We start from the raw sequence: 27,960 nt of genomic DNA on the forward strand, positions 1-27,960 counted from the left end.
TCTTTGGAAATATTTAGTGAAGTGAACACAGCACGCTGCAGACGGCAGGTACAGCCCCTCCCCTCACTAGCAGCTGAGCAGCTGGTGTCGCCAGCATCAAACTAAAATATAACTTCTAACGTTAATGTGGGAGCTAAGCAGAAAACTTTATCAGTCATGCCTGTCTGTAACATTAATAGACAATGTTAGTTTAACAGGACAACACAATTATGTGTGTCTGAAAAGTTATGTTAACTGTAAAGTCACAGATTGAAGCTGAAAAAACATTTGGGTTCTCCCGTAACCCCTGGTGCTCTGATCACATAGTGAGGTAGAAACAGGAGCATCCTGAGCCTAAACTACCAACTCTACTTCGATCAGCAACAGAAATATGGTGCCAATTCACCAGAAGCACAGAAAATAAACAGGGCTGTAGATAAATACATTTGTATGGACAGATCTTGTTTCTGGTTATTTATTTATTTTTATTTTTTTTTTTTGTTATCATTGATGTTACTGTTCTGATCTTTATTTAAAAAATTACATGCGTCTTAATTTTTTGCTGCTGTATTGAAAATGGTATCGAGTATTGAATATTTTCCTGGGTATCAATATAGAGTTTGAAATTTTAGTATCATGACAACCCTAACATACACATATGATTACTGTCACATATGTATACTATCAGATATTAATATATCCTTAACAAATTGTACCCCAATAGCCGGAATTATAATTAGAATATTATTACTTTCATTAATGTTGTTGTAAGCTATTATCATAACTGTCTGTCCTGCATCTCTCTCTGTCTCTGTCTCTCTCTCTGTCCCTCTGTCTCATTGTGTCATACTGTTAATGTATTATGTTGATCTGTTCTGTACGACATCTATTGCACGTCTGTCTGTCCTGGAAGAGGGATCCCTCCTCAGTTGCTCTTCCTGAGGTTTCTGCCATTTTTTCCCCCATCAAAGGGACAGAGGACAGAGGGATGTCGTATGCTGTAAAGCCCTGTGAGGCAAATTGTGATTTCTGATATTGGGCTTTATAAATAAAATTGATTGCTTGAAATAAAAAATTTGATAATGTTCATGAATTTAGCCCTGATATGATCCATACATACTGGCTGAAGAAGCTAACTGCACTCCACTAACGCCTAGCTGCACAGATGAACCAGCTGCTAAGGGATGGGACCCACCCAGAATGGCTGACACAGGGCAGGACAGTCCTGATCATCCCATCCAACTACAGACCAACAACCTATCTCTCCTGTCAGGCATCATAGCGGCTAAGATAACTAGGCATATAGGTCAATACATGAGTGAGGCACAGACAGGAATTTGGCAGTAACATCAGGGGAGAAGAGCACCAGCTACTGGTCAACAGAGCAATCGCCCGAGGCTACAAGAGCGGGAAGACCAACCTGTGCACCACCTGGATTGACTACAACAAAGCCTACGACTAAATGCCACACACATGGATACTGGAATGTCTGGAACTATACAAGATCATCAGGACACTAACAGCCTTTATAAAGAACTCCATGGGAATGTGGAAGACGACCCTAGAGGCCAATTCAAAGCCGATTGCCCAAGTCAACATCAAATGCAGCATATACTAAGGGGGATGCACTGTCACCACTGTTGTTCTGCATAGGCCTGAATCCCCTCAGTCAGATCAGCAAGAGGACTTGCTACGGATACCAATTCCAAAGTGGAGTAACAATCAGCCACCTGCTCTGACATCAAGCTGTACGTCAAGAATGAGCGAGAAATCGACTCACTGATCCACACCAACAGGAGCTACAGCAAGGACATCATCAATCATCTCCACCAGCAGCCATCTCTTCTCCTGAACTACTCTCTTGCAGGTCCACATTTACGTATGTTTGGTGCAACGGGATGTACTGCACACGGTGGGAATGGCCCTGCTGCACCAGATCTTACAGCAAACATGTCAGATATTTTTGCGCATTTGGCTGCATCTGCCTGGAGATTCTTGCGCCTTTTCTCCCGTAGCTTCTCCTCACCTCCCTTGTGCTTTGGTGGTTTATCCATCAGTGTATGTTAGTAGGCTGCACACTCCACCACTCTGCACAAGGCCAACAGCCAGCTACTCGAACTCAGGAGAACTCAGAAAATGAGTGGGGAGGGGGCAGGCCAAGGAGGAAGGGCTGACAGATTTCACTGGGTCAGCCCAATGTCAGTGTACAAAAAATAACCAATGGGCTGTTTTCTGTGCTTTAAAGGCTGACGCGGCCGTTAAAAAATATCTACATAATTACAATAAATAAATTACGATTGTGCCGGCCCAAAATAATGAATGAAAATCATTAGGAGGCCGCAAGGAAGTCGACCACAACCAAATACCTCCAGAGAGTAAGGCAAGTCTTGAGGAGTCAGCTGAATGGTCAGAACAAGGTCCGAGCCATCAACACTACCAGTCATCAGCTACCCAGCTGGGATCATAAGCTGGCCAAAGGAGGACATGGAGGACATAGAAGCTATCAAGACAAGAAAGCTCCTCACCATGCATGTGAGGGGGTTCCACCCCAAGTACAGCACCCTGAGGCTTTACACTAAGCAGAAAGAGGGAGGCCAAGGACTAGTGAGCATCAGAGTCACTATCCAGGATGAAACATCCAAAATCCAGGAATACATAAAGAAGAGGGCCCCAAAGGATGAGCTGCTAAGTGAATGCCTCAGACAACAGAAACTGGATGAGGGCAAAGAGGTGGATGAGCAAACAACATTGAGGGACAAACCCCTACATGGTGCATACCACCGTCAGATAGCAGGAGTGGCTGATATCAAGAAGACCTACCAGTGGCTGGAGAATGCTGGACTTACAGACAGCACGGAGGCACTAATCATCGCAGCACAAGAACAGGCCCAAAGCACAAGGGCCATAGAGGCCAGAGTCTACCACAGCAGATCAGACCCAGTGTGCAGGCTGTGCAAAGATGCCCCTGAGACGGTCCAGCACATAGTGGCAGGGTGAAGGTGCAGGCAGGATCAGCATACATGGAGAGGCACAACCAAGTGGCTGGGATAGTGTACAGGAACATCTGTACCCAGTATGGACTCGAAGTACCTAAATCCCTATGGGACACACCACCAAAGGTGGTTGAGAACAACAAGGCTAAGCTTCCAGACTGACAAACAGCTGCTGGCTAACCAACCGGACATAGTGGTGGTTGACAAACACCAGAAGAGGGCAGTGGTGGTAGATGTGGCGATACCAGCCGACAGCAACATCAGAAAGAAGGAACACAAAAAGGTGGATAAGTTTCAAGGGTTGAAAGAACAGCTGGAACAAATGTGGAAGGTCAAAGCACTCGGGGCAGTGACCCCCAAACTGGGAGAGTGGCTCCGGCAGATTCCAGGAATAACATCTGAAGCCTCAGTCCAGAAGTGTCCATTCCTAGGAACAGCTAAGATACTGCGCAGAATCCTCAAACTTCCAGGCCTCTGGTAGAGGACCCGAGCTTGACGATGACACAGATACCACCCTGAGAGAGTGATTTATATCCACACCTTATATACACACCTCCCAACATTCAAGACCATGCTTAAAACTCACCTAAAAATCATCAGATTTTTACCTACCCTTTCACACTGATGTTATTCAAATTTCTGATCTCTTTTTTTCCTTATCCACTGCGAGGGTCCTAAGGACAGAGGGATGTCGTATGCTGTAAAGCCCTGTGAGGCAAATTGTTATTTGTGATATTGGGCTTTATAAATAAAATTTATTGATTGATTGATTGATGATTTTATTATTCTATTTGTCCTTTGTATGTTTTATTCTTATAAATATACCTTTATAGGTTAACTCATATCACAGCAGTGCTTGGATAGTGTGACGTGTGTGGTTGTGCTGCTGCCATGGTCCTGCCAGATGCCTCCTGCTGCTGCTGTTATCATTAGTCATACTTCTACTGTTATTATACACATATGATTATTGTCACATATGTATACTATCAGACATTTATATATACTTTCAACATATTGCACCACAATAACCAGAATTATAATTATAATATTATTATAATATCATTACTTTCATTAATGTTGTTGTAGGCTACTGTCATTACCGTCTGTCCTGCATCTCTCTCTGTCTCTGTCTCTGTCTCTGTCTCTCTCTCTCTCTGTCTCTCTTTCTGTCTCATTGTGTCATACAGATTACTGTCCGTCCTGGAAGAGGGATCCCTCCTCAGTTGCTCTTCCTGAGGTTTCTACCATTTTTTTCCCCCGTTATTGATTCTGTTTTAAAGTGTTTTGCAACCAAGCCTCATGGTGATTCTACACTTAAAGTAAAACTGACTGATTCACTATATGAGCTTCACCTCCGGAGTGGTTGTGCAGTCTGTGTTGTTGTAGCTACAGACTGCTGCCAGTACAGATATTTTACTGTGACTCTAACCTAAAATGCCGTATATTCGTAAAATGGAGTTACCTTATCTTTACTATTACTGTAATTGGCCGCGTTTCCCAGTTAAGAGTGATCTTAAGACTTAAGAGCACAGTTAAGAACGTCTTTGATAAGAAGGGTCGCTAAGATAGGAGTGTTTCCCAGATGCGTTCTTAATGGAGCAAGACTACAACGACATAAGAAGTAGTCTTGGTAAGATAATCATGAAGAAATGTATTATATTTAAACAAAAAAAACACAGACGCCTTGCTGAGGCCGGTGCCGTCTCCTACCACTTCCAGGAAGCTCCCCACTGCATAAAACGCAGCGCAGCCAGGCACTGCACCTCCGGGCTGAGGGCGGAATTGCACCGGGTTGCCCTCCGGGTGTGTGGAGACACTAGTTGATGAGTCGTTGTATCTCAGCCGGTACTTCATTTGGACAGCCCGGTCTGACAGCACGTTGAGTGTGCTGAAGTGCTGATGCACATATGCATTTACATATATGGTTTGGCTTCGCACACGGTGACACTGTTGGTTAGCAGCGAGAATATGCTGTTAAGCAGCCATGGTATCTCACACGTGTGACGTGGCAACGCCTTTATATAGAGTAGCGGGTGGAGCTTCCCTTGATGAGGTTCCAGCTGAGCTTAATTACACCTGTCAGTTGCCTGATATCTATGAAATGTTGCAGGTTTGGAGGGTGGATGTGTTTCTGTCAGATGTGGGATATGTGCGGACGAATTATGATAAATGATGGTCATGATGATTCATTTTATTTGTGTGCCTGATGTGCACAGCACATACAGGAACACACTTGTTATTCCTCATACTTATTTTTCATCATATTATTGTTTTTTTTCCACCAGATTTCGGTGCGTAACTTGTGCCACAGCTTTGAGTGCACATAGGGTCTTCATAAAACATATAGGTTCAAGATGCAAAGTATTTATCGTCATATGCACAGTAAGGACACGCGTTTTCCTGCAGAATGAAATTCGTTCTTTTCTGTCACCAATTAATGCTAAACAATATAAATCTGAAGTATAAAATAGATCAAAATTTATACGGTGCGCACTGTTTTCATATCTCCTTGCTTAGTGTAATATTAATCTGCCTGCCGCGGCTGGAGCTGTGAGCGTTTGGTCGCTAAGAAGACTGTTAAGAGTGGGTCAGCTCGATCTTACAACTCCTTCTTCGTGAAAGATCTTCCTAAGCTCAGAGCGAATCTGGGAAACACGTTTTTCTTTCACAGGAGGCTTAAGAGCGTTTTTAAGAAGCTCTTAGCCCTAATGATTATGATTTTAAGCACTCACTGATGGTACAAAGGAGGTGTTTAGGGATTGTGATTTTGTCCACTCTCTGTTGTAAATCAGTGACATTAGAAATGTCAATCATGAGATCAGTACTCACGGTCATTGCACTGCGTGCCAGTGTAAGAGGTCATGGAGCAGTCACAAGTGTAGTTCTCCCACTGCTGGATACAAATACCCATGTTGGCACAGGAGTCCTCTTGACAGGTGGTGCTGGGACCTGTGGAAATACAGCCATCCCCAGAACCATACCCAGACATCCATCCACCCAAACACACACACACACGCACACACACACAGAGACAGAGACAGACATTCAAAGCTCTCAAAGTTCACAATTCCCCTGGGAGAACGAGACAGGGCAAATCTTGCTGCCCAGTATGTATTAGTGTGCCACAGCCTGAGGGACAGTGAATGACCTAAACACACACACACACACACACACACACACACACACACACACACACACACTTCTGGTTTTTGGTGGGTCCAGTAGCCCTGGTTTTCGTGGCTTTTATTTCTGTTTAGGTTTAGTTTTCTATTTTAGGGAGGGAAGAGCCCAGATCCTACAGCCCTTTGTGGGCTGGTCTGGGTACCTTTCTTTCTTTTTGTTAATTTTGGCTGGCTCATCACTCACACACACACACACACACACACACACACACACACAGGATATAAAAATATATATTTATGTGTTTTGTTTTATTCATGTATATTTTATGAAAAGTATCTATTTTATTTGATTTTGATTAATTTTCATATTGCTGTTATTATGTATTTTTTGTTTGTGTTTGTATTTTATGCCATGGCAATAATGTTTTTTTGAAAACTTTCATGCCAATAAAACTTTTGAATCTGAATTTGAATTAGTGAGAGAGAGAGAGAGAGCGAGAAAGAGAGAGAGATCTGGGGGTAATACTACAAAAACACACTAGAGGCTTAAGCCTTTGAAACCTGGAGCGATATCACTTTTCTTGTGCCGCTTTCAGATGCTTTTTGCAAGTATTTAAACCTTTGAACCTTCAGCTAACTGGTGCGATTTCTTTCAAAAACATGCAAAAAAGGCACTGAGCAACTTGGTAAGAAATGTCCCAAGAACTGCCAAAAAAATAATAGATTTATTTTATTTTTTATTTTTTTTTCAAAAAACACTAGAAAAAAAAGAAAGAAAAAAGCTAGGAAAAACTATATTTAAAATCATTATTATTATTACTACATCTTTAAATTATGTTACAGAATTATTATCATTTTTAAGCACTCTTTCCAGGTCATTTACTTGTTTGTTGCTAACGTTTTTTCCTTTCTTTTTACTACTTTTCTTATTTTGAATTATCTCCTTTTTACTAATTTCTTGCTAATTTTTTGAGTCATTTCTTCTTTCATTGAGTATTGACTTCTTCCCATGTTTTTTTTTTTGTAACAAGTGTGTTTCTTGGATTTTTAATATACTACAAATTTTACACCAAAAACAACAACAGAAAACAAGTAAGGTGCAAAATAGAACATTCATAGTAAGGCATCATCTTAATAACAACTGCTACGACAGGGCAATACGGTGAGTACTTTTCAAATAATCAGAAACGCTACCTATACAAGTATGGACTGTCTAAAGGTAAGAAAGAGGGGGAAAAAATGCACATAATTATGTTGCATTCAAGAGGTTAAGACAAGTAGAGTTCTGTAGTTTTTCTAGGGCAGCCGTTTTCCCATGTTTTTAAAAGAAATCAAGCCAATTTGCTCAGGTTTCAAAGGGTTAAACTGATTCTCTATAAGACATCATCATAACATTTTGCATTACATCTACATAGATTAATGTGTTAAGAGCTGGTGCTTGTTTGTTCCATCCTCCCATCAAAATCTATTTTCCCTCATTGCTACTTATGTCTAACCATGCACATTGCTTTGGTCTTATGAGCTATTTCCTTATTAAAGCACTGCAGTAGTTTAATAAGAATTAGAGAAGAGAAGAGCATCTAAGGCTCAGCACTCAGACCTGTGCAGAGGAGTTCTTAACCCAAAATTAGCCTATTTAGTGTGAAAAACGTTCTGTTGTCAAAGTACAATATATGGTTTACCCAGGTTCTTCATGGGGCACTCACCTCATCTCTCTACTAGTTGTGAAATATGCCCATCTATATGTGCTCCATTGGTTGATATATGGGTGGATATGATTGGTTACCCTTTGCTCGTGTTTTATATCATTAAATGTTTTTCTCTGCTCCACATCTAGGCTATTTAAATGTTGTTGTACTGTGTTGTATGATGACCCAGATGAAGACCATAACCTGAAACTTGTTGGTCTAACAATAATGCAGTGAATATTGAATATACACAATACTATACGTGTTGCTAAAGTTTTTCCCCTCCAGATTTCTTCCTTCCTTCCTCCACACACCCAGAAATTAGTTGAAGTTGTGTCTGAAATCTAGACTCTGCTTCTACTGTTCATTTTCCCACTATACCTGCTTAAGTGTACAAAAATCCTCAGTGTGCATCAGCTCATCTAATTCTAATCAGGTCAATGTGTTGGGTGGAGGCTTACCTTGTAAACTGTTGCAAGCTGCTCTGCTAAAGGAGCTGTTCAGGACCAAGTAAACGGATGATGAGGAGGGGGTGTAGTTTTGGAACTTACAGTGACTTACAAGGCAGGAATGTCCTGCAGCTGATCCACTGATCTGCTTCAGGATTTAATGTATGATGTAACAGTGACAGGCTAATTCATGTTCTACTGATAACAGTTCTGTTAAATGTTTGCCACAGTGCAGTATTGCCATCTAGTGACAGTACAATGTATAACCAACCTAATAATCATTAATGGGCTTTGGTAAGCGCTCAGTGGCTGAAGAAACACAAATTAATTTTATGTGATGAAAGCTTGTTATGAAAAGCAGGCAGTACATGGCAATACAGCTTAAATGACTACATTAGCAAAAATAAAGAAAGAAATCACACAAGGAAACATAAAATGGGACAGAATACCATGGACAAGACCAGCAAACTGTGATTGATGACATTTTATTTTTAAAAGAAATTAGTTAACCATTACTTTTTTGCAGTACATACAGTACAGTGACAAGCATTGTATAAAATCCCATTCACATGTCACAGTGAAGAGGACATACAGTACACAGCCTTATTGTCTGCTTTGCTCGAAAAGAAACAGTAACACATGTTTTTGTCTAACATGGAGCTCTGAAGGGTAATGCTAATAAAAAACAGCAACATACAGTACACTTAATGGCCATCTCAATGATATGGAAGGCATAAGTATAAACAGCTGGACAGAATGATTTCCATGCAACAGGTTCTGGAAGCCCATAACCTTAAGAGGATGATAAAAAACAACTGCAAAAGAATGCACGACTTGCACAGGAATGTGGAAACATTTTGTCCACAGTGACATTTGCTTGCTCGTGCAAAATGTTTCAACAGCCCGTTGTGATGTGGTTATGTACAATGTGCATGAACAATTTGAAATCAACACAAAACAAATTAAACCTTCAGCAAGTTTTCATTATGATAGAGGTAGATATGTGGCTGTGATGAGAAACATAATGTGGTGGAGAGTGTTCTAACTAAAGTTTTAAAATAATTCCCATCCCATGTCCCAGACAACAAAAAGTTTTGTCTCAGGACAACTCTCTGCAAAGTTTTCAAACTGTCACTGCATAATGACAGAGAGAGCTCTGTGATTAAATGGGATGAAAGTGATGAATGTAATAAGCCATGATTGTCACAGCTTTTAATATACCTAACTATAATAATGTGTTCTTTCCAATTCCCAGTCTGTGTTCAAGTGCACCACAGGTAGCATGACCACAGAATTACCGGGATTACGCACTCGGCAGGGTGCATTTGACTGTGATCTGGCAGCACTGCGTGGTTTACGATCGTTAATTCCATGGTGTTTTCTTGTGTGCACAGAAAGTGCGGGGACAAAACGTTTTCGCTTTGGCGACCACAGTTCTTCTGCACACTTGGCACACAGCAGAGGTTTCAGTTGGTTGTTATCTGCAACCTCACTGCTAGATGCCACGTAATCCTGTACAGTAGACCTTTAAGAATTTTTTGTGCATCATTATAGCACTTGGTTAACATGATATTATGTACACAGCCATCAAATGCATCTTTCTGAGACTTAATTATCAACCAACACACAGAGTTAATGTTATTTAGTTATATCAAGCTAATAAAATCTGCCAATGAAAATGCCGTTAAATTAAAATCACCAGCTGCAAACTGAAAGTGAGGAGCTGCTTTTGTCTTTTCTTTTGGTGTTTCATGTCAACACTCTGAATTGCCTTGTTGCTGAAATGTGCTTTATAATAAACTTGCCTTGCCTACTTCGGTCTGAAGCCGAGGATCTGCTGTTTGGAAAATTACACCAAACTTCATGTGATTCATCAGCACCAACTGTTATCATTGTGAAATTCATAGTGTTAGGATGGAAAGTTTGACTAGCATTGCAATAATAAAGAAGTGGGGTGAGGCTTAGTAAAGAGTCAGTTACATATGTAATAGATATTAGAATTTGCAGTGTTTTCTTTTTAATTTTGAAGAAACTGGAGCTTGTCCTGTATGTGAATGTATCCTCATACTGTCAAGTTAATACATTGTTTTTGTACCAACACACATGAACCAGCCACTTGTAAGAAACTCTGTAGTACCTTCTCATATGACAATAGTGTTTTAGACTCCAAACATTCACAGAATTTAGAAAGAAAATGACAAAACATAGGAGAAAATGGAGCAACTGACTGTAGTTTATGTCACTGCACTGACAAAAACTGCTCTGATAGTGAGCCCAACGTCACTGTCAGTGGGCGACCAATGTGGCCGGTAATGTGGTGGTGTAGCTGAGGAGGAGTTTGATGTTTGGCCTGATTCTAGCTGCGGGCAAGTGAGGCAACAAGTACAGTTAATAGAATGGAGGGGCTTCCGTATGGATGCAGGGCTGTGGAGCTACTGTTTGCATTGAGCAGAAAGAAAGGGCTGCTGGAGCTGGAGTTGGAGTTGAAGTTTGTGTTATAGTAGTCTAAATCAGGCTCAGATTTCAGGGAAGGTGTACCTTCGCATCCACGCTCAATCTGCCCGCTGCGAAACAAGGCATCATTGAGGAGATCAGGCAGGCGACCGTTGAGGTCTACTGATGCCAAACAGCCCTGGAAGCCCTCCCTGGAAGCCACCAGTTTAGGCAGGTTGCCATACATGCCTGGACCCAGTCCTGCGATGAATAGATCACCTGGAGTGTAGAACACATAGAGATACTGTGGGAGAAGAACAACAGAATTGTATCTCAAATATGTCTATATATAAATTCTGTCTTTATATATTAGTTTGTTAATGATCTGCGCCATTTTCATTTGTGTGGCTAAATTAAATTGAGAGGTATTTTATGAAGTAAATTATACATTAAATATTATACTTCACTACACAGCAGCAATGCCCTGGACACATTTTTTTTGTAGTGGCATGGTGTTACATTTCAGTATTTCAAACCAGTGTCGTGCAAGTTACTTTCAAAGTTGAACGTATTACATATTATGTGTTACTTTTATTTGAAAAGTAGTATGTTTACAATATGGCTGTCTATGCAGAATAATGCATTACTTATTACACTAGTTTTGCATTACTTTTACCAAAATAACCTCAGAGGTACAATCAGGTATTACAAAATGGAAGAGGGTCATGTTGTTTATAGTAGGTAGTCAAAGGACACAAAGCTCAAGTTTACTGTAGTTCAATCACAACAAATGGTGGCAACATATAGTACATCAGGAATGACACACACCAGGACACTGAAAACAGGCATTTGAATATAAAACAAACAATCAGACATTGAAATATAGCTCATCTTGTTTTGAAGCAGATTATGATAGTTTGGTCTGATATATTGTTAATGTTAAGTTTGCTGAAATATGCTTCCACTCTTTAAGTCATTCATGCCTTTGCGTTGTTCAAAATTGGTACAATGTTGTCTGAGGGTAATGTTCAGACATATCAACTTTTGAAAAGAGTTTTCTTTTTTATTTTAAAATCAAATGGCATGGATTTTAATTTAAAGGCTTTAAATATTTACACAAAGATTGTATTAAATTAAATAATCACTGTCTTTTTTCATTTCTTAACATGATGGTACAGTATTGCTTAAAGATAACATACCCAAAAGTGTATGGTTACTTTATATGGATACATTTTTTAACAAAAAACATAAACATTTTTTGAACAGCCTGCATCATAATGGGTACCATAACACAAAAGACAAATGCTGAGGTTAGGAAACCAAACGCATAGGCGTGAGAGTCAGTCACACTACGACAAGTGCAAATGAAACACCAACACACTGTCCTTGTCTCATACTACAAGACAAGGACATATAAGACAAATTTCAACATTGCTCCAATGTTTTTGGGGATGTGAATGGAAACACATCCAACATGCTAACCCACACTCTTAATCCCCACTGCTTTCAAGCAGCCTTTTGTCACAGAAGCAGAACAGGTTATGCTGTAAACATTGTAGGTATATGAAAGGAAACACACTGAACATGCTAACACACATTTGACAGCATACTCAGATGTGCCAATCACCAGCACCCTTCTATGATGTACAGTATCACACATAAGTGAGTACTGTGCCAACCATTATTATCTAGCACTGCCTTAACCCTTTTGGGCATGGAATTCACCAGAGCTCACAGGTTGCTTCAGGAATCCTCTCCCACTCCTCCATGATGACATCATGGAGCAGATGGATGTGAAGACACCTTGTGCTACCCCACCTTCAGCTTGAGGATGGCCCACAGGTGCACAGGTGAGTTTAGGGCTGGATACATACTTGGCCAGTCCATCACCTTCACCTTCAGCTTCCTCAGCAAGGCAGTTGTCATCTACTAGGTGTGTTTTGGGTCATTGTCATGTTGGAAAACTTGATAATGAAAACTTGCAGCCCGTATCTGAAGAGGGTGATCATGCTCTGCTTGGAATTCATGTTTCACTAAATGAACCGAGCTCCACAGAGCCGGCAGCACTCATACAGCCCCAAACCATGATGCTGCCACCACTATACTTGACTGTAGGCAAGGGACAGTTGTCTTGGTGCTCTTCACCAAAGTGCCACACATGCTGAAAGAGCACCAAGACAGCTGTCCCTTGCTTACAGTCAAGTATAGTGGTGGCAGCACTCACGCAGCCCCAAACCATGATGCTGCCACCACTATACTTGACTGTAAGCAGCATAAGTGCTGCCGGCTCTGGGGAGCTCGGTTCATTTAGTGAAACATGAATTCCAAGCAGACCATGATCGCCCCTCTTCGGAAACTGAGCTGCAATGCAGTTTTCCAACATGATAATGACCCAAAACACACCTAGAAGATGACAACTGCTTTGCTGAGGAAGCTGAAGGTGAAGGTGATGGACTGGCCAAATATGTATCCAGCCCTCTAACTCACCTGTGCACCTGTGGGGCATCCTCAAGCTGAAGGTGGGGTAGCGCAAGGTGTCTTCACATCCATCTGCTCCATGATGTCATCATGGAGGAGTGGGAGAGGATTCCTGAAGCAACCTGTGAGCTCTGGTGAATTCCATGCCCAAAAGGGTTAAGGCAGTGCTAGATAATAATGGTTGGTACACAAATATTGACACTTTAGGCACAATTTGGACATGTTCACTGTGGGGTGTACTCACTTATGTTGCCAGCTGTTTAGATGTTGATGGCTGTGTTTTGAGAAATTTTCAGAGGAAGGTAAATCTATACTACTATACAAGCTGTATGCTGACTACTTTAAGTTATATCAAAGTGTCATTTCTATAGTGTTGTCCCATGAAAAGATTTAATGAAATATTTGCAAAAATGGGAGGGGTGTACTCACTTATGTGAGATACTGTAGCCTGTAATCACACAACAAGACACAAAAACCTTAAGGGGATATTTTCTCTGGTGGAACACTGGCAGAAGTGGTTATGTAGATGAATAAAAAAATTAAAACACGTGATTTCAGGTGGTTATGTGCTACCTACATTGTACAAATCATATTAGTAACATGCTAAAATGACTTGTTACTGCTAAAAATAGACTGAAATCAACCATAGTAAAAACTTAACAAGAATTGGAAAAATAGAAAGCATAACCCATGCCATAAAAAAGACACAATTTAATGCACAGTGAAAGTCATTGCAAATATTTTAGTAGTTCAAAATTACTATGTGTATGTGTCAGAGGTGTCAAGTCTTTTGCATACCTTTCAGGTCCAGGTTCTTGGCCCCATTGATACTCTGGCTTGTGGCTGTAGCGTCTATTTTCAGTGTGTGGGTGTTGCTGTTGTCTCGTGTGATGGCTACATTGTGCCACTGGTTGTCATTCAGTGCCCTGTCACTTTTGCCCTTGATGAGGTTTGGCCCATTTCCAAGGTCAAAAACATAGTGGATGTATCTGCAAGAGAAAAGAGATATAGCTTCAGCAGCCCTAAACTAAAAGGCAAGTGATTTTTTTATGACTAACACACTTGATAAGAATTGTCATTAAGTCACTGCAGACAAACTGATTATTTGCGCAACTGCAGTCAGTTTTTGATGACTTTGTAGCACTTGTCATTCCCTGTAGGTGGAATTCTCTAAAAATGTTTGCCATCCAACAATGCTGAAATTATTTCTCAAAACTCACTTGTTTTGATTTGACAGCTTTAATAACAGAAATTCAAATAATAATCGTTAGTATATTCCTTAGATTATGATAGTTAAAGCCTTATCTTCATAACAGTGCAAAGAGCAACACAGCAATGTGACAACTTGGTATTTCTCTGGCTTCCTAATTTTTTTTTTTTTTCTTTTTTGCCCAGCGTGGCATGTATGGCGCAAAGGTGGAAGAATAGGCACAAATATGGGTTAACTTTAATCATTTAGGAAGAAGTATTCTGGTAAAAAGTGTGTATGAAATGTTGCCCTGTCAACAGACTCTGAGGAATCAGGTCTGACCATGATTCATTTCCTAGACCAGTGGTTCTCAACCTTTTTTCGGTGATGTACCCCCTGTGAAATATTTTTTCAGCCAAGTACCCCCTAGCCAGCGCAAAGCATTTTTGGTTGGAAAAAAAGATGTAATACACAGTACAGTGCGATCAGTGTCTGTTTTATTAAACTTTGTGACTAGGCACTTTCAAATTTCAAACATTGAAAAAACATCAATAAAACATTTACAACTCAATGGGGATAACATTGCTCATTTGTAGTGGTCTCTCTTGAACTATTTGGAAATAAAAATATATAAAAATAACTAAATACTCATTAAAAAAAGAAATAATTATTATTATAATGATAATTATATTATTAATTATTAAGTGCCCTCTTTTGGGATCATAATAAAGATCTGTTCTCAAACTGAACTCATGAACTTAATTACAGCTAAATCAACACTTCTTCTCAAAACTCAAAAAGAAATATTAACTTGATTTTAAATTAAAAATTCGCTCAAAATTAAAAATAAAAATATCTATCATCTTAAAATATCTTCTTTAAGGATAAAAAAGAAGACTGATCTTAAATTTACAAACTGTCAACACTGAAGATTGCATTGTTGCATTGAATTGAGTGCTTTTGCATTTACATTTCAGTGAGAAACTTGTGCTTGTGCTTCACTGAGGATCTTTGTCAGTCTTGGTGGCAGGGAGGCAACTGCTGTGATCAAGCTCTTCTCCAGGCACAGTCTATTTCTTTGCTTTATTTGATCACAGTCAATGCAGAGAAGGAGGCCCACATAAATGTGTGGAAGCAAAGGGTAGTAGCTGCTCCAAAGCTTTCTATCCCAGGTCAGGGTGCTCCTGCTTCACACACACCCAAAACTGTGTGAGTGTGGATGTGGCAAACTTCATCTGGAGGCCACGGTCAGATGACACTTCCAGGAGTTTTTCCTGATAACTGACAGGTAGCTTGCTTCAGCTTGTTTCCACTTGCTTCGGACAAGAGAAATGGGTTTCTCACCCAATCCAGCTGTGCAGATTTCTCCTCCATGTCAGGAAAGTAGGAATGAAAATCCTGTTGGTCAAATGTTCCACTATGACCGACTTGACTGAAGCTCTCTCCACATCCTCACTAGAGAGAAAATCATCCACCTGAGGAAAGCTGGTGAAATCCCCCTGCGCAGAGGCCCTTCTCCACAGCTCTGCTTTCTTCAGGAAGCCACCCACCTTGTCAAACAGGTTTAAAATGCTGGTGTCCTTGCCCTGCAGAGACATATTCAGTTAGTTCAGTTTGCTGAATTTATCTGCCAGATAGCACAGCTTTGCAAGCCAGTCTGTGTCCTGGAATAAGGTGGCATGGGAAGATGCTCAATCAGAAAGGTGTGTACTTCAGATCGTTATTCCAACAGCCGGTTGAGTATTCTCCCTCGAGAGAGCCAGTGCATTTCTGTGTGCAGCAGCAGTCGTGTGTGTTCAGCTCCCATGTTTTCACAGCGGCGGTGAAACAGGCATGCATTAAGTGGCCTTGACTTTATGAGGTTGATCACTTTGATGCTGTCATTCAAAACGTCATGTTACACAGGGCTTATTTTCTTGGACACCAATGCTTCCCTGTGTATGACACAGTGAGTCCACTTCATGTCGGGGTTTTCTTTTTTAATGCGCGCTATGAGTCCTCTCGCGCTGCCCGTCATTAATGCTGCTGCGTCCATGCAGATGTGGCTGCAGGATTTCCAGTTCATGCCGTTTTCACAGGAGAAGGTGTTAACAACATCAAAAATGTCCACTGCTGTTGTTTTCCCCTCCAAAGTTTTGCATAATTATATGTGTTCATAAATGTTGTCAGTATGTATCTCACAAAAGCAACAAGTTGTACATTTCCACTGACATTTGTGGATTCATCCAGCTGGAATGAAAAAGAGTCGCTAAGTTTTCCCACCAGTGTTTTGGCTGATGTCATGGAGGCTTTCCTGACTCCATTGGGTGCGGTTACATGATGGCTTCTCATTCGGAATGAAATAAATCTGAATGAAATCATTCGGAATCAAAGTTTGTCCAGGTAGTTTACATGGGAAATATTCATTTCAAATAAGGGTTTACATGCCTTTTAATCGCTTTTATTCAGGTCCGCGCAAGTTTTGGGGCAGGGAAGATTTCTGATTGGATATGGGGCGGGGCAGATGTTACATGTTTACGTTTACCGGAAGAAAACACTTTAGTTCTCATTCCGGATAACAAGATGCTTGACGACGCCATTCTTAGTGCCCTTTTTGGGCTTGTTTTGCTTATATTCTTGAAGCAGCAGTACAACAACAACCTTGTTCTGCTAATGCTTCCTCTGTTGAGGAGGAGAAGGGAGGTAGAAGGTCGAAGAAGGGAGATAGAAGACTGCTCGGGACCATCTCTTGGTTTTAGAAGCTGCCATCTTGTCGTGCAGGCTATATACATCATCGCGCAAGAAGGGCAAGGAAACGAGCACGTGCAGAAAGACCGGAATGAACTTAAAGAGGAATGAGTGTATACAAGTGCAAGAAATTCTTTCATTTGGAATTAGAAACAGAATATTCCAGCCCCTTACATCGGAATGAATTTTCAATCTAATTGGCCATTTTCATTCCGAATTAGGTGTTGACAAGATCACTTTTAATAGGAATGAACTTTCATTCCGAATGAAAAGGGAATTAAACTGTCCATGTAAACACACTGAATAATGTTTGAGTTTTTAAGGCGGCAGTGATTCACAAGTGACGACAGATGGTGTGTCCCAGGTTGGGCCAAACCATCCTGGTATGGGGGAGACTCAGGGTTTTTAGGATAATGAAAGTGAATAGCCTACTGAATATAAAATTCAGTTTATGAACATACACTTATATTTTATTGAATATTTATTTAATAACTATTTTTAAGGATTTTTCAGTGGATGCCAATTTTAAATATGTTTTCTAAAATCTCACATACCCCCTGGAGTGCCTTCACGTACCCCAAGGGTTACATGAACCCCATTTGAGAACCGCTGTCCTCGACAAGTGCAAATTAAACAATTAAAATGCAAGTGACCACATCACTCTGCAACCAGAGAATACATTTAGGTTGGCATTAACCAAACTTAATGGTTAAAAAGTTAACCATTACTTGAATAATTAAAGTCAGTTTTTATCTACTCTGTCCATGCAGCCATTTGACAGCAGGAGGACAGATTTGTGAATAAAACTGCATCCCTCACTTTGAAATGTATTGCACTTTGGTGCTGTAATCATTCACAGGTAAAAGTCTACCATTCTAAATCTTACTCAAGTAAAAGTACAAAAGTGTTAGCATCAAAATTTCCTCAAAGTAACAAAAGAAAAAGTACTCATTAGAATGGCCCATTTGAGAATAATATATCAGTGGATTGTGTTTGTTACTTTAATGTTGCTGGTGGTAAAGGTGGAGCTCATTTTACTTTATATACTCCTGGGTATTAAGCATCTTAATTTATAAGTTGATATTTTGTATCAATATGGTGGCCGACAAGGACAAACGCGATGCAAATAGAGAAACGCACTGCAAATAGAGAAACGCACTGCATATAAGAAAACAAATGCAAAGGGAAAATGCTGCAAATACAGAAATGTGCAGCAGAGAGATTGCTGAGCAAAATACACAATGATCACTCTCCATGTCTTCGGCTTGTTATCGCAACCTTTTACAATCCATGTGTAAACCATGATTTACAACAACATTCTGTAAACTTTTCTCAAACTTCCTGATGCGTCCAGCTGACGATACCGCAAATGCAAGGCTGCAAGCAATAACTACGGCACTGTCTCAGGTGTACTGTGTCACTCTGCCCACTGGTTTACTCAAGAAAGCAGTTCAGAGTATTTGCTTCATGTGTCGTAATGTTACTTAATTATACATTATTATTTCATAGCGTGGGGAATGCGAAGTCATGTGTTTTCCACTGGAGCGTTTTGGAGTCATTTGATGGTGTATTTGATTAGTTTTGAGGGAGAGAGGGGGCTATACCGTTCACCTCCATTTTGTGCGCTGAGCAGCAGGCAGCTCTGCTCCACCGATCTCAGAACAGCAGGAACTGACAATTAAAGGTAATGTACCTACTCATATGACTATAGGGATTATGGCAGTAGACGAATTTGCCAAAATGTTGAACTATCCCTTTAAGCCGTGAAGAGATGACAACTCGATTGCAGGTAAATAACGATGAGAGCACGGGGAGATGATAGTAATCAGATAATAATGTTGTTTAAATATTTAGGAAAACTAAGTTAAGTTTATTTACTTTATTAATCCCCCTGAGGGGAAATTCAATGTTTTCACTCTTGCTTGTCAATTAAACACAGGTCTGAAAGACACACACATGCACAAACAGGACCTATACATGCACAAAGTGGAGAGAAGTTAGAGTGGGGGTGTCCGGTGCCTTGCTCAAGGGCATCTCGGCAGTGCCCAGGAGGTGAACTGGCACCTCTCCAGCCACCAGTCCGCGCTCCATATGCCGCAAAAACATTAAATTTCTAAAAGATGTGGCAAACAACCCACCAGAGGAGATGCCCACCACCAGTGCACATCCTAATGCACAGCCAAGCCAACCTGATCTCATAGAAATACGTGAAATGACCACGACCTCTTAACACCGCATTCCATGGTGGCAGCATGTCATGGGTTGAAATTACGCGCTGGTACCACGGAAACAATGCCATTGTAAAGTCAATTAGGATCCACTGTCGAGGTGTCCACACAGATTCCCTGATTCAACAACGTCCTGTAGCTATACACACAAAAACACGAAAGTGTCCTTGATATTAAAACGGCAAATATATTACTCTGTTATAATTTCCCACCAATAATAATAATAATAATAATAACATGATAGTTGCTGTACTGGATATTTGATATAGGCCTATTCAAATATTCAGTCCCAAAAACACAGTTTCTACAGTACTAGCTGAAATTAACCATCATCCTTACTGTTTCTTAACATAGTTCATCTAGGTGCAGTGTCATTACTAGTTCAGCTTTACTAGACATTTGATTTTTACAACTATCTTACAACAAGCCGCAAAAAGCCTACCGTCCCCAAAACGCCGTTTTTAGAGTACTATCTAAAATATCTGAAATTAGTCAACATCCTTGCTTTTTTTCTTAACGTAGTTCATCTAGGTGCAGTGTCATTACTAGTTCAGCTTTACTAGATATTAGATATATTCAGTAGATCTATCTTTTTACGACCCTATTTTACAACTCAGCTCACACACCAGTGACCATGTAGACTCATATAAAGTCAAATGACAGATTATATAGATGTGTTACATTTTACTGATTTCCATTTTCTTCTCTTTCTTTAGATGGAAATACTTGCAAATCAGATCCTCTTCTGTGGGGCTGTCCCATGTTAACCCTGACAAACAAAGTGAGAAAAAGAGAAAGAGACATTTTTCAGCAAGAACAGGCTGCAGCACATTATCCAGTCTGCAGAGAAGACCTTCAGCTGCAATCTGCAGTTTCTTGTGGACCTATACACATTGGGTCTCATTCTGCAAACAAATTTAGAACTTCCTCAGACCATGCATATTCACAAATTATGACAGCCTGGCTGTCTTACAAAATATTGAAACTTGCCTCTTAACTAAATGTAAAGCATATCAAAACCACATTCATTAAAAAAACAAACTTTAATAGACCTCTTGGAAGTGTTTTTATAGTGGATTTATTTGATTTTATTTTCCTTGTTTTTAGGATTTTAATATACATGTCATGATAATCTGTTTCCTATGTTAGGCTCTTTTGTTTCATTTTTATGAATGTATTGTGTTATATTATTTAACATTATCATTGCTATTATTTATTATTATCATCATAATCATTGTTGGGTGGAAGTCCTTGCTGGATGTAATCACATTCACCTTCATTTTTTTATCCCACTCGTGCATATTTCCTATAATTGCAGTGAGCCTCTGATCTTGGATTATTGCAGCCCATGGAGTTTTTATTATGAGTAGCAAAAGTGTCTTTTCTGTCCTCCTCCTCGGACTCGATCAGTGCAGCGATGTGTCCGCGGTACAGACTGAATGGGAGGAGGCGGCGGCGCTCAGCACTGATAGACAGCAGGCAAATCAGAGAAAACATTATTTCATGATTCTTTCACAGCGGTTCAGCTCTAAACACTAATAGATAATGTTTAATTTTATAACCCAAAAACTAATATCAAATTATTTATGATATGAGCTGTTAAATGTCTGTAGTGAATAAAGCCCTATTCGCACGGGATTAGTATTACCTAGGGACGTCTGGTAATTTGTAAATTACCCCCCCACGTCATCGTTGGGTGAAAGTCCTTGCTGGATGTAATCACTTTCACCTTCATTTTGTTATCCCACTCATGCATATTTCCTATAATTGCGGTGAGCCTCTGATCTTGGATTATTGCAGCCCATGGAGTTTTTATTATGAGTAGCAAAAGTGCCTTTTCTGTCCTCCTCCTCGGACTTGGGCAGTGCAGCGTTGTGTCCGCAGTACAGACTGAATGGGAAGAGGCGGTGGCGCTCAGTGCTGATAGACAGCAGGAAGATCAGAGAAAACATTATTTCATGGTTGTTTCACAGCGGTTCAGCTCTAAACACTAATAGATAATGTTTAATTTTATAACCCAAAAACTAATATCAAATTATTTATGATATGAGCTGTTAAAAGTCTGAAATGAATAAGTCTACAATATAATCATGACCTCTGTATTATACATTAAAAAATGTTCAGAAAAGTAGGCCTCCGAACTGAAACCTGGGGTGTCCCGCAAAGTAACGTTAGTTACAGTAACGTTAGCTAACATTACTACTACGGATACACTACTCTTGTATAACTCGAAGTCTCTAGCACGCTAATGTCAGCTGTGTAAATCAGCTTCACTTTCATTATACAGTAAAAGATGAGGGCCACATGTGAAAAACAAGAAAGAAAGAAAAATCAAAAAGAATATGTACCTTTCTGTGTTGCCTGTCCCGGCTCCAACTTTCTCTCCAAACATAACTTTCTTCTTCTCGCTCACTCGTCTGCTCCATATGTTGATACGTCAGTTGTCTGTCTCTCGGGTGGAAGCTCAGCACTGCTCCTAGAGGCCTGGAGCACTTCCGTTGTATGAGTAAATATGCAGTGTTTTCTTTTTGCATTTGTTTTCTTATTTGCAGTGCGTTTCTGTATATGCAGCATGTTTCTGTATTTGCAGCATTTTCCCTTTGCATTTGTTTTCTTATATGCAGTGCGTTTCTCTATTTGCATCGTGTTTGTCATTGTCGGCCACCATATATCAATAATCTATATCTGCAAATTAAATAAAGCTGTAAAATAAATGTGGTGGAGTAAAAAGTACAAGATTTCCCTTTGATATGTAGTGGAGTAGAAGAATACAGTAGCATAAAATGGTACTTGGTACTTGTGCTTTAGTAGTATTCCCAAAGTATAGAAGTACAGTACTTAAGTAAACATACTTAGTTACTTTCACCACTGTAGAGCACTTAAAAACACCCAAGAAACTAAAAATAACAAGCCTGCTATAACTTATTTTTTTTGCCCACTTGGGGGCAGCAGAAACAATCACCTTTCAAGCTGATATGGCCAGCGTGCTAGCAAAGCAAGTCATCTACTACAGTGGAGATAGGTGGTTCCCAAACTCCTCCAGCCTGCATGTCAGAGTATCCTTGGGATGATCCCCAAATTGCCCCCAATGGCTGTTCCATCAGATTTTGAGTGTGTGTTAATGGTTTCTGAGTAGCAGGTGGCACCATGCATGGTAGCCTCATCCACCAGTGTGTGAATGGGTGAGAGTAGTGTGTGTAGTGTAAAAGACCTTTCAGTAGTCTAAAGACTAGAAAAGTACAGTCCATTTTTACACAAAGTTTGCAAGCTAACTTTCCAAGCAAAGGGGAACAAAGCCAAGTTACTGCCATGCTGTTAACTCTGTAAGGACAAAGAGACTAGATTCCTTTGACCTGCAACAGTGGAATACAGCACACAGGATTGCGACAGGAACCACAATTCTTCTAAGCCAGGCTTATCCACAACTGCCAGCTAACAACAAAGCAACACTTCCCTCCACTCCTGGACTGGTTACAAAACAACTGGGCATGGCATAAGCACAACAGTAAAGGCTACCTTTTGTCAAAGTATGGGTAACATAGTGTTTTTTTTAGTAAGTTTTTATTGTTGTGACCTTTTTGTATTCAGGGTATTGGGTCGTTGGCTTTGCGAAGGCTAAGATGATGTTAGTTAGCTCATGATTCACACGGACAATGTCTTGCATGCAACTAAACATCCTTCAACTAACCAGGCACCTTTAGGTCACACACATATACTCCAACTTGGCTTTTACACCAAGCTACACATGCAGAGAGGGAACTTAAAGCCTCCACTGATACAGTACATCTTCTTCTGTATTGACTGACCACATGTGGGGAGGCAGACCCCCCCCCCCCCCCCGAATTTTAAAGAAATAACACTCATTAAACTATATATCTTATCTATCTATCTATCTATCTATCTATCTATCTATGTATATAACTGTGTGTGTGTGTGTGTATTTACATATATATACAGTACAGGCCAAAAGTTTGGACACACCTTCTCATTCAATGCGTTTTCTTTATTTTCATGACTATTTACATTGTAGATTCTCACTGAAGGCATCAAAACTATGAATGAACACATGTGGAGTTATGTACTTAACAAAAAAAGGTGAAATAACTGAAAACATGTTTTATATTCTAGTTTCTTCAAAATAGCCACCCTTTGCTCTGATTACTGCTTTGCACACTCTTGGCATTCTCTCCATGAGCTTCAAGAGGTAGTCACCTGAAATGGTTTTCCAACAGTCTTGAAGGAGTTCCCAGAGGTGTTTAGCACTTGTTGGCCCCTTTGCCTTCACTCTGCGGTCCAGCTCACCCCAAACCATCTCGATTGGGTTCAGGTCCGGTGACTGTGGAGGCCAGGTCATCTGCCGCAGCACTCCATCACTCTCCTTCTTGGTCAAATAGCCCTTACACAGCCTGGAGGTGTGTTTGGGGTCATTGTCCTGTTGAAAAATAAATGATCGTCCAACTAAACGCAAACCGGATGGGATGGCATATATTGCTGCAGGATGCTGTGGTAGCCATGCTGGTTCAGTGTGCCTTCAATTTTGAATAAATCCCCAACAGTGTCACCAGCAAAACACCCCCACACCATCACACCTCCTCCTCCATGCTTCACAGTGGGAACCAGGCATGTGGAATCCATCCGTTCACCTTTTCTGCGTCTCACAAAGACACGGCGGTTGGAACCAAAGATCTCAAATTTGGACTCATCAGACCAAAGCACAGATTTCCACTGGTCTAATGTCCATTCCTCGTGTTTCTTGGCCCAAACAAATCTCTTCTGCTTGTTGCCTCTCCTTAGCAGTGGTTTCCTAGCAGCTATTTGACCATGAAGGCCTGATTGGCGCAGTCTCCTCTTAACAGTTGTTCTAGAGATGGGTCTGCTGCTAGAACTCTGTGTGGCATTCATCTGGTCTCTGATCTGAGCTGCTGTTAACTTGCGATTTCTGAGGCTGGTGACTCGGATGAACTTATCCTCAGAAGCAGAGGTGACTCTTGGTCTTCCTTTCCTGGGTCGGTCCTCATGTGTGCCAGTTTCGTTGTAGCGCTTGATGGTTTTTGCGACTCCACTTGGGGACACATTTAAAGTTTTTGCAATTTTCCGGACTGACTGACCTTCATTTCTTAAAGTAATGATGGCCACTCGTTTTTCTTTAGTTAGCGGATTGGTTCTTGCCATAATATGAATTTGTCCAACAGTTGTCCAATAGGGCTGTCGGCTGTGTATTAACCTGACTTCTGCACAACACAACTGATGGTCCCAACCCCATTGATAAAGCAAGAAATTCCACTAATTAACCCTGATAAGGCACACCTGTGAAGTGGAAACCATTTCAGGTGACTACCTCTTGAAGCTCATCGAGAGAATGCCAAGAGTGTGCAAAGCAGTAATCAGACCAAAGGGTGGCTATTTTGCAGAAACTAGAATATAAATCATGTTTTCAGTTATTTCACCTTTTTTTGTTCAGTACATAACTCCACATGTGTTCATTCATAGTTTTGATGCCTTCAGTGAGAATCTACAATGTAAATAGTCATGAAAATAAAGAAAACGCATTGAATGAGAAGGTGTGTCCAAACTTTTGGCCTGTACTGTATAGATATATGTAGATATATATAGATCGATAGATTCTCTCTCACACGCACACACACACACACACACACACACACACACACACACAGGCATACACATATACACACCCACACTTATGGACTCACCCACACATGTATAAAGTTATTGGTTAGGATAAATTGTGTTTTCTTTTGCTTGCTTTATTGTGAATGCATATCTTTGGCATCATACTTGCTGTCTGTTCAATATTGTACAAGAGTGAGTGAGTTATCAACTACTGTGTCAAGAACTCCAAAATCATTTTGGTAATACCTAGTATTTTAATTATCAGAGTTAATTAATCAGAGTTCCAAATTATACGTTATGAAGTATACGTTATGAGACTGAATTAATTAATTGGCTATCACTTTCAGCCATTTTAATACTTTGAACCACTGCAAAAAAAAACAAAAAACAGCAATGTAATTATTCATGTGCAGTGGTGTTTGTTCTACCCATTCTCGGAACCCATCGGCTGTATTCGGCGTCTGACTTCCGGCAGACGGCGATACAGTCTCTGGGGCAGACCCCCGATTTTTTGGCATTCCGGTTTGATTTGGGCGGGGGAGGCGAATTTCCATTTCTGACTTTTGTTCATATATATATATATATATATATATATAAGTAAATATGCTGAACCATTGCAATGGATTCTGAGTTTGCAGTGATGCCAATTATGTTCCGCCTTGTTAGTTCACCGCACGGAGCGTTTAACCTGGCAACAACTGCAGCCGGCTCAAACGTGATTGGTCAATATCACGTGGACTACAAACAGCCTACAACCGGAAACCAGGGCTCTTCCGCTTTTCTTCCGGAAATAAATAAAAGTCTCCCATTGCTTTGCTTTGTAAAAAACTTTTATTGTGAAGCAGCAAAATAAGGAAATGTTGACCAGCAGCAGCTTTAAACAACTTCTAATACAGCTGAAAGCAAACATGGAACAGTAAAATAAAGCAGATATCTAATGTAAAAACAGGACAGAGGTGAGAAACTAAACTCCAAACCACAGAGATTCAGTTAGAGGCTACAAAAGTACTGAGAGCTGAACACACAGACTTAAAAACACCTTTCTCTCTGGTCTCCTGCAGGTAGAGGTGAGTAGAGTCTCATATCACACAAGGCTTGTTTAAGGGGAAGAACCGTAGTGGTCTGGGGTTTGTTGCGGTCGGCGAGACGCTGCAGCTATCCTCTTGAGTGCGGGCAGCCCAGCTTTAGGACCTACTTCAGAGAAGGAGTAGGTGCGCAGCTCAGCGTGGCACCGGGCGCCTAAACTGATAACGGAAACACAAATCGGTGCAGCATTGCTTGACTGGACGTGGCTAAAAGTTACAGAGGAAAAAGCCCACAGTATTGTCCATGTGCTACTGCGGTAAATTCATTTATCTCACAGACTGATTTAGCGTAGCTTGTGCAACATATAGAGCTCCGGACGTCACGTGACTCGGTTTGTTTACACTGCCATGTTGGCAGGAAAGTCTTCTTGACCAGTTAAACATATCTGACCCTTACAATGCCCCCAGAGTGCTTTTCAGGAGTATTGAGACAGCCAGAGCAGACAATATTCCAATATTGTAGTATCCCGACATCTACAATCACTTGATCAACTTTCCCTCGTCCTACTCCGGAGATTCCCTGAAAGCCTACAAAGCCTGGAGGTTTACAAATGGACACAATCTGGCTTCATGTCAAATATTCGGTTTTGGAGTCTACTGGCTAAAGATATCGCTGTCGTCACTGGAAGGGTAAGTGTCACTTAATCGTACGTTACCATAACGTAGCATTACGTTAGTGTAAGCAACGGGCAGTGTAAATGGGCAATAAAATACTATGAAATGCAGCATCATCTCTCACACTCAGATGTCCTGGTTGAAACAGCTGGATTCAGGATTTCAGCTTTGTATCCATTTATCGGGGCCTCACCTGATGGATATGTTTGCTGCAGCTGCAGTGGATCAGGTGTGATAGCAATAAAGTGCCTTTTTTTTTATTGACACAAGCAATACCTAGAATTTAAAACAATAAAAACATATGTCTGCATTTGTCAGTGCCCTTTCTGCACAAAGGACCTCTCTATAAATGAGGCAGCAGACTATTGCAAACTTTTGCCTTGAAAAAGATGAGTAAGGAACCATCAGACTAAAGCAGGACCACGCATACTATTATAAAGTAGAAATGCAGCTATTTGTTACTGATAAACCATATTGTGATTTCATCCTTTGGACTGAAAGAGAAAGTACCTCACCTTATGTGGAACATGTAACACCAAATGTGACATTTTTTGAGAAGGAATTGGAATGTGCTAAAGACTTTTTTTAAGAGATGTATCATTCCAGAGCTGCTTGTCAAGTATTTCAAAACCAGCAGCAGCATTTGCTAATCATGGTCAACAGTGGTGCTATTGTCGTGAGCCAGAGGTAGGGAACATGCTGGTCTGTGCATCAGGTTTTTGGTAAGTTAAAAGGTTTCACCAAAATTGCCTTCACATGAAAAGAATTCCTAAACATGTCCCAGCTGCAGAAAGGTCATCAATTCGCAAAAAAAGAAAACCTTCACAAACTAAACTATTATTAAAAGATGTGAAAATAAGTCAATGGCCCTCTTTTGTAGCCTTCACATAACAAATTGACAGTTGTAGGGCCAATTAAACACACCAGTTTGCTGTGAGAAAAACAGGTTTATTTACAGTTCCCTGACTAAATTCAGTTCAAGGCAAAACATACACACATCTATTATTATCATTATCACATCTATCATGGAACAGGAGTACATCTGTATGGGGTTATGATATCACATCTGTTATGAGTTATCTGATAAGAAGAATAACTAAGAATAACTTAAGAATAACTTTATTCATCCCCAAGGGGAAATTCAGTGATATGACAGATTGTCAGAGCACTCTATTAAAAAAAAAAAAGTCAGAGCTGTTCTTTATTTTTGTTGTAATAGTGATGTCAGATTAGGTTTGATCAGAGCTATGAACAATTAAATCGTCCATCTTTGTTCACTACCTCTTAACCTTTCTCACCCTGCAGTGTGCATAAACTACAGGTTATATGAACTTCTTTTTAAA

The 27,960-nt window shown here is 40.4% G+C and overlaps 2 protein-coding genes across 18 annotated transcripts in view; one reads left to right on the forward strand and one right to left on the reverse strand.

The window, feature by feature from the left end:
* The window catches only part of nrxn3a (neurexin 3a), a 651,034-nt gene that overhangs the window by 178,443 nt on the left and 444,631 nt on the right, over positions 1 to 27,960 (reverse strand). For all 17 annotated transcript variants that reach the window (XR_013493311.1, XR_013493310.1, XR_013493309.1 and 14 more), the window contains 3 exons: positions 13,941 to 14,131; positions 10,770 to 10,943; positions 5,802 to 5,921 (listed from right to left, as the gene is read on the reverse strand). Coding sequence is in view for 12 of the 17 variants with exons in the window: in XM_078174850.1 (XP_078030976.1) it covers positions 5,802 to 5,921; positions 10,770 to 10,943; positions 13,941 to 14,131 (485 nt within the window). In the remaining 5 variants the exon portion in view is untranslated. The remainder of the gene's footprint in view (positions 1 to 5,801; positions 5,922 to 10,769; positions 10,944 to 13,940; positions 14,132 to 27,960) is intronic.
* Positions 458 to 4,736, forward strand: LOC144466922 (uncharacterized). The gene has a single exon (XM_078174860.1). The coding sequence runs from the start codon at positions 2,383 to 2,385 to the stop codon at positions 2,974 to 2,976; it is 594 nt and encodes a 197-aa protein (XP_078030986.1). The 5' UTR covers positions 458 to 2,382; the 3' UTR covers positions 2,977 to 4,736.

The sequence above is a fragment of the Epinephelus lanceolatus genome, chromosome 15 (genome assembly GCF_041903045.1).
Source record: "Epinephelus lanceolatus isolate andai-2023 chromosome 15, ASM4190304v1, whole genome shotgun sequence".
NCBI classification, from domain to species: Eukaryota; Metazoa; Chordata; class Actinopteri; order Perciformes; family Serranidae; genus Epinephelus; species Epinephelus lanceolatus.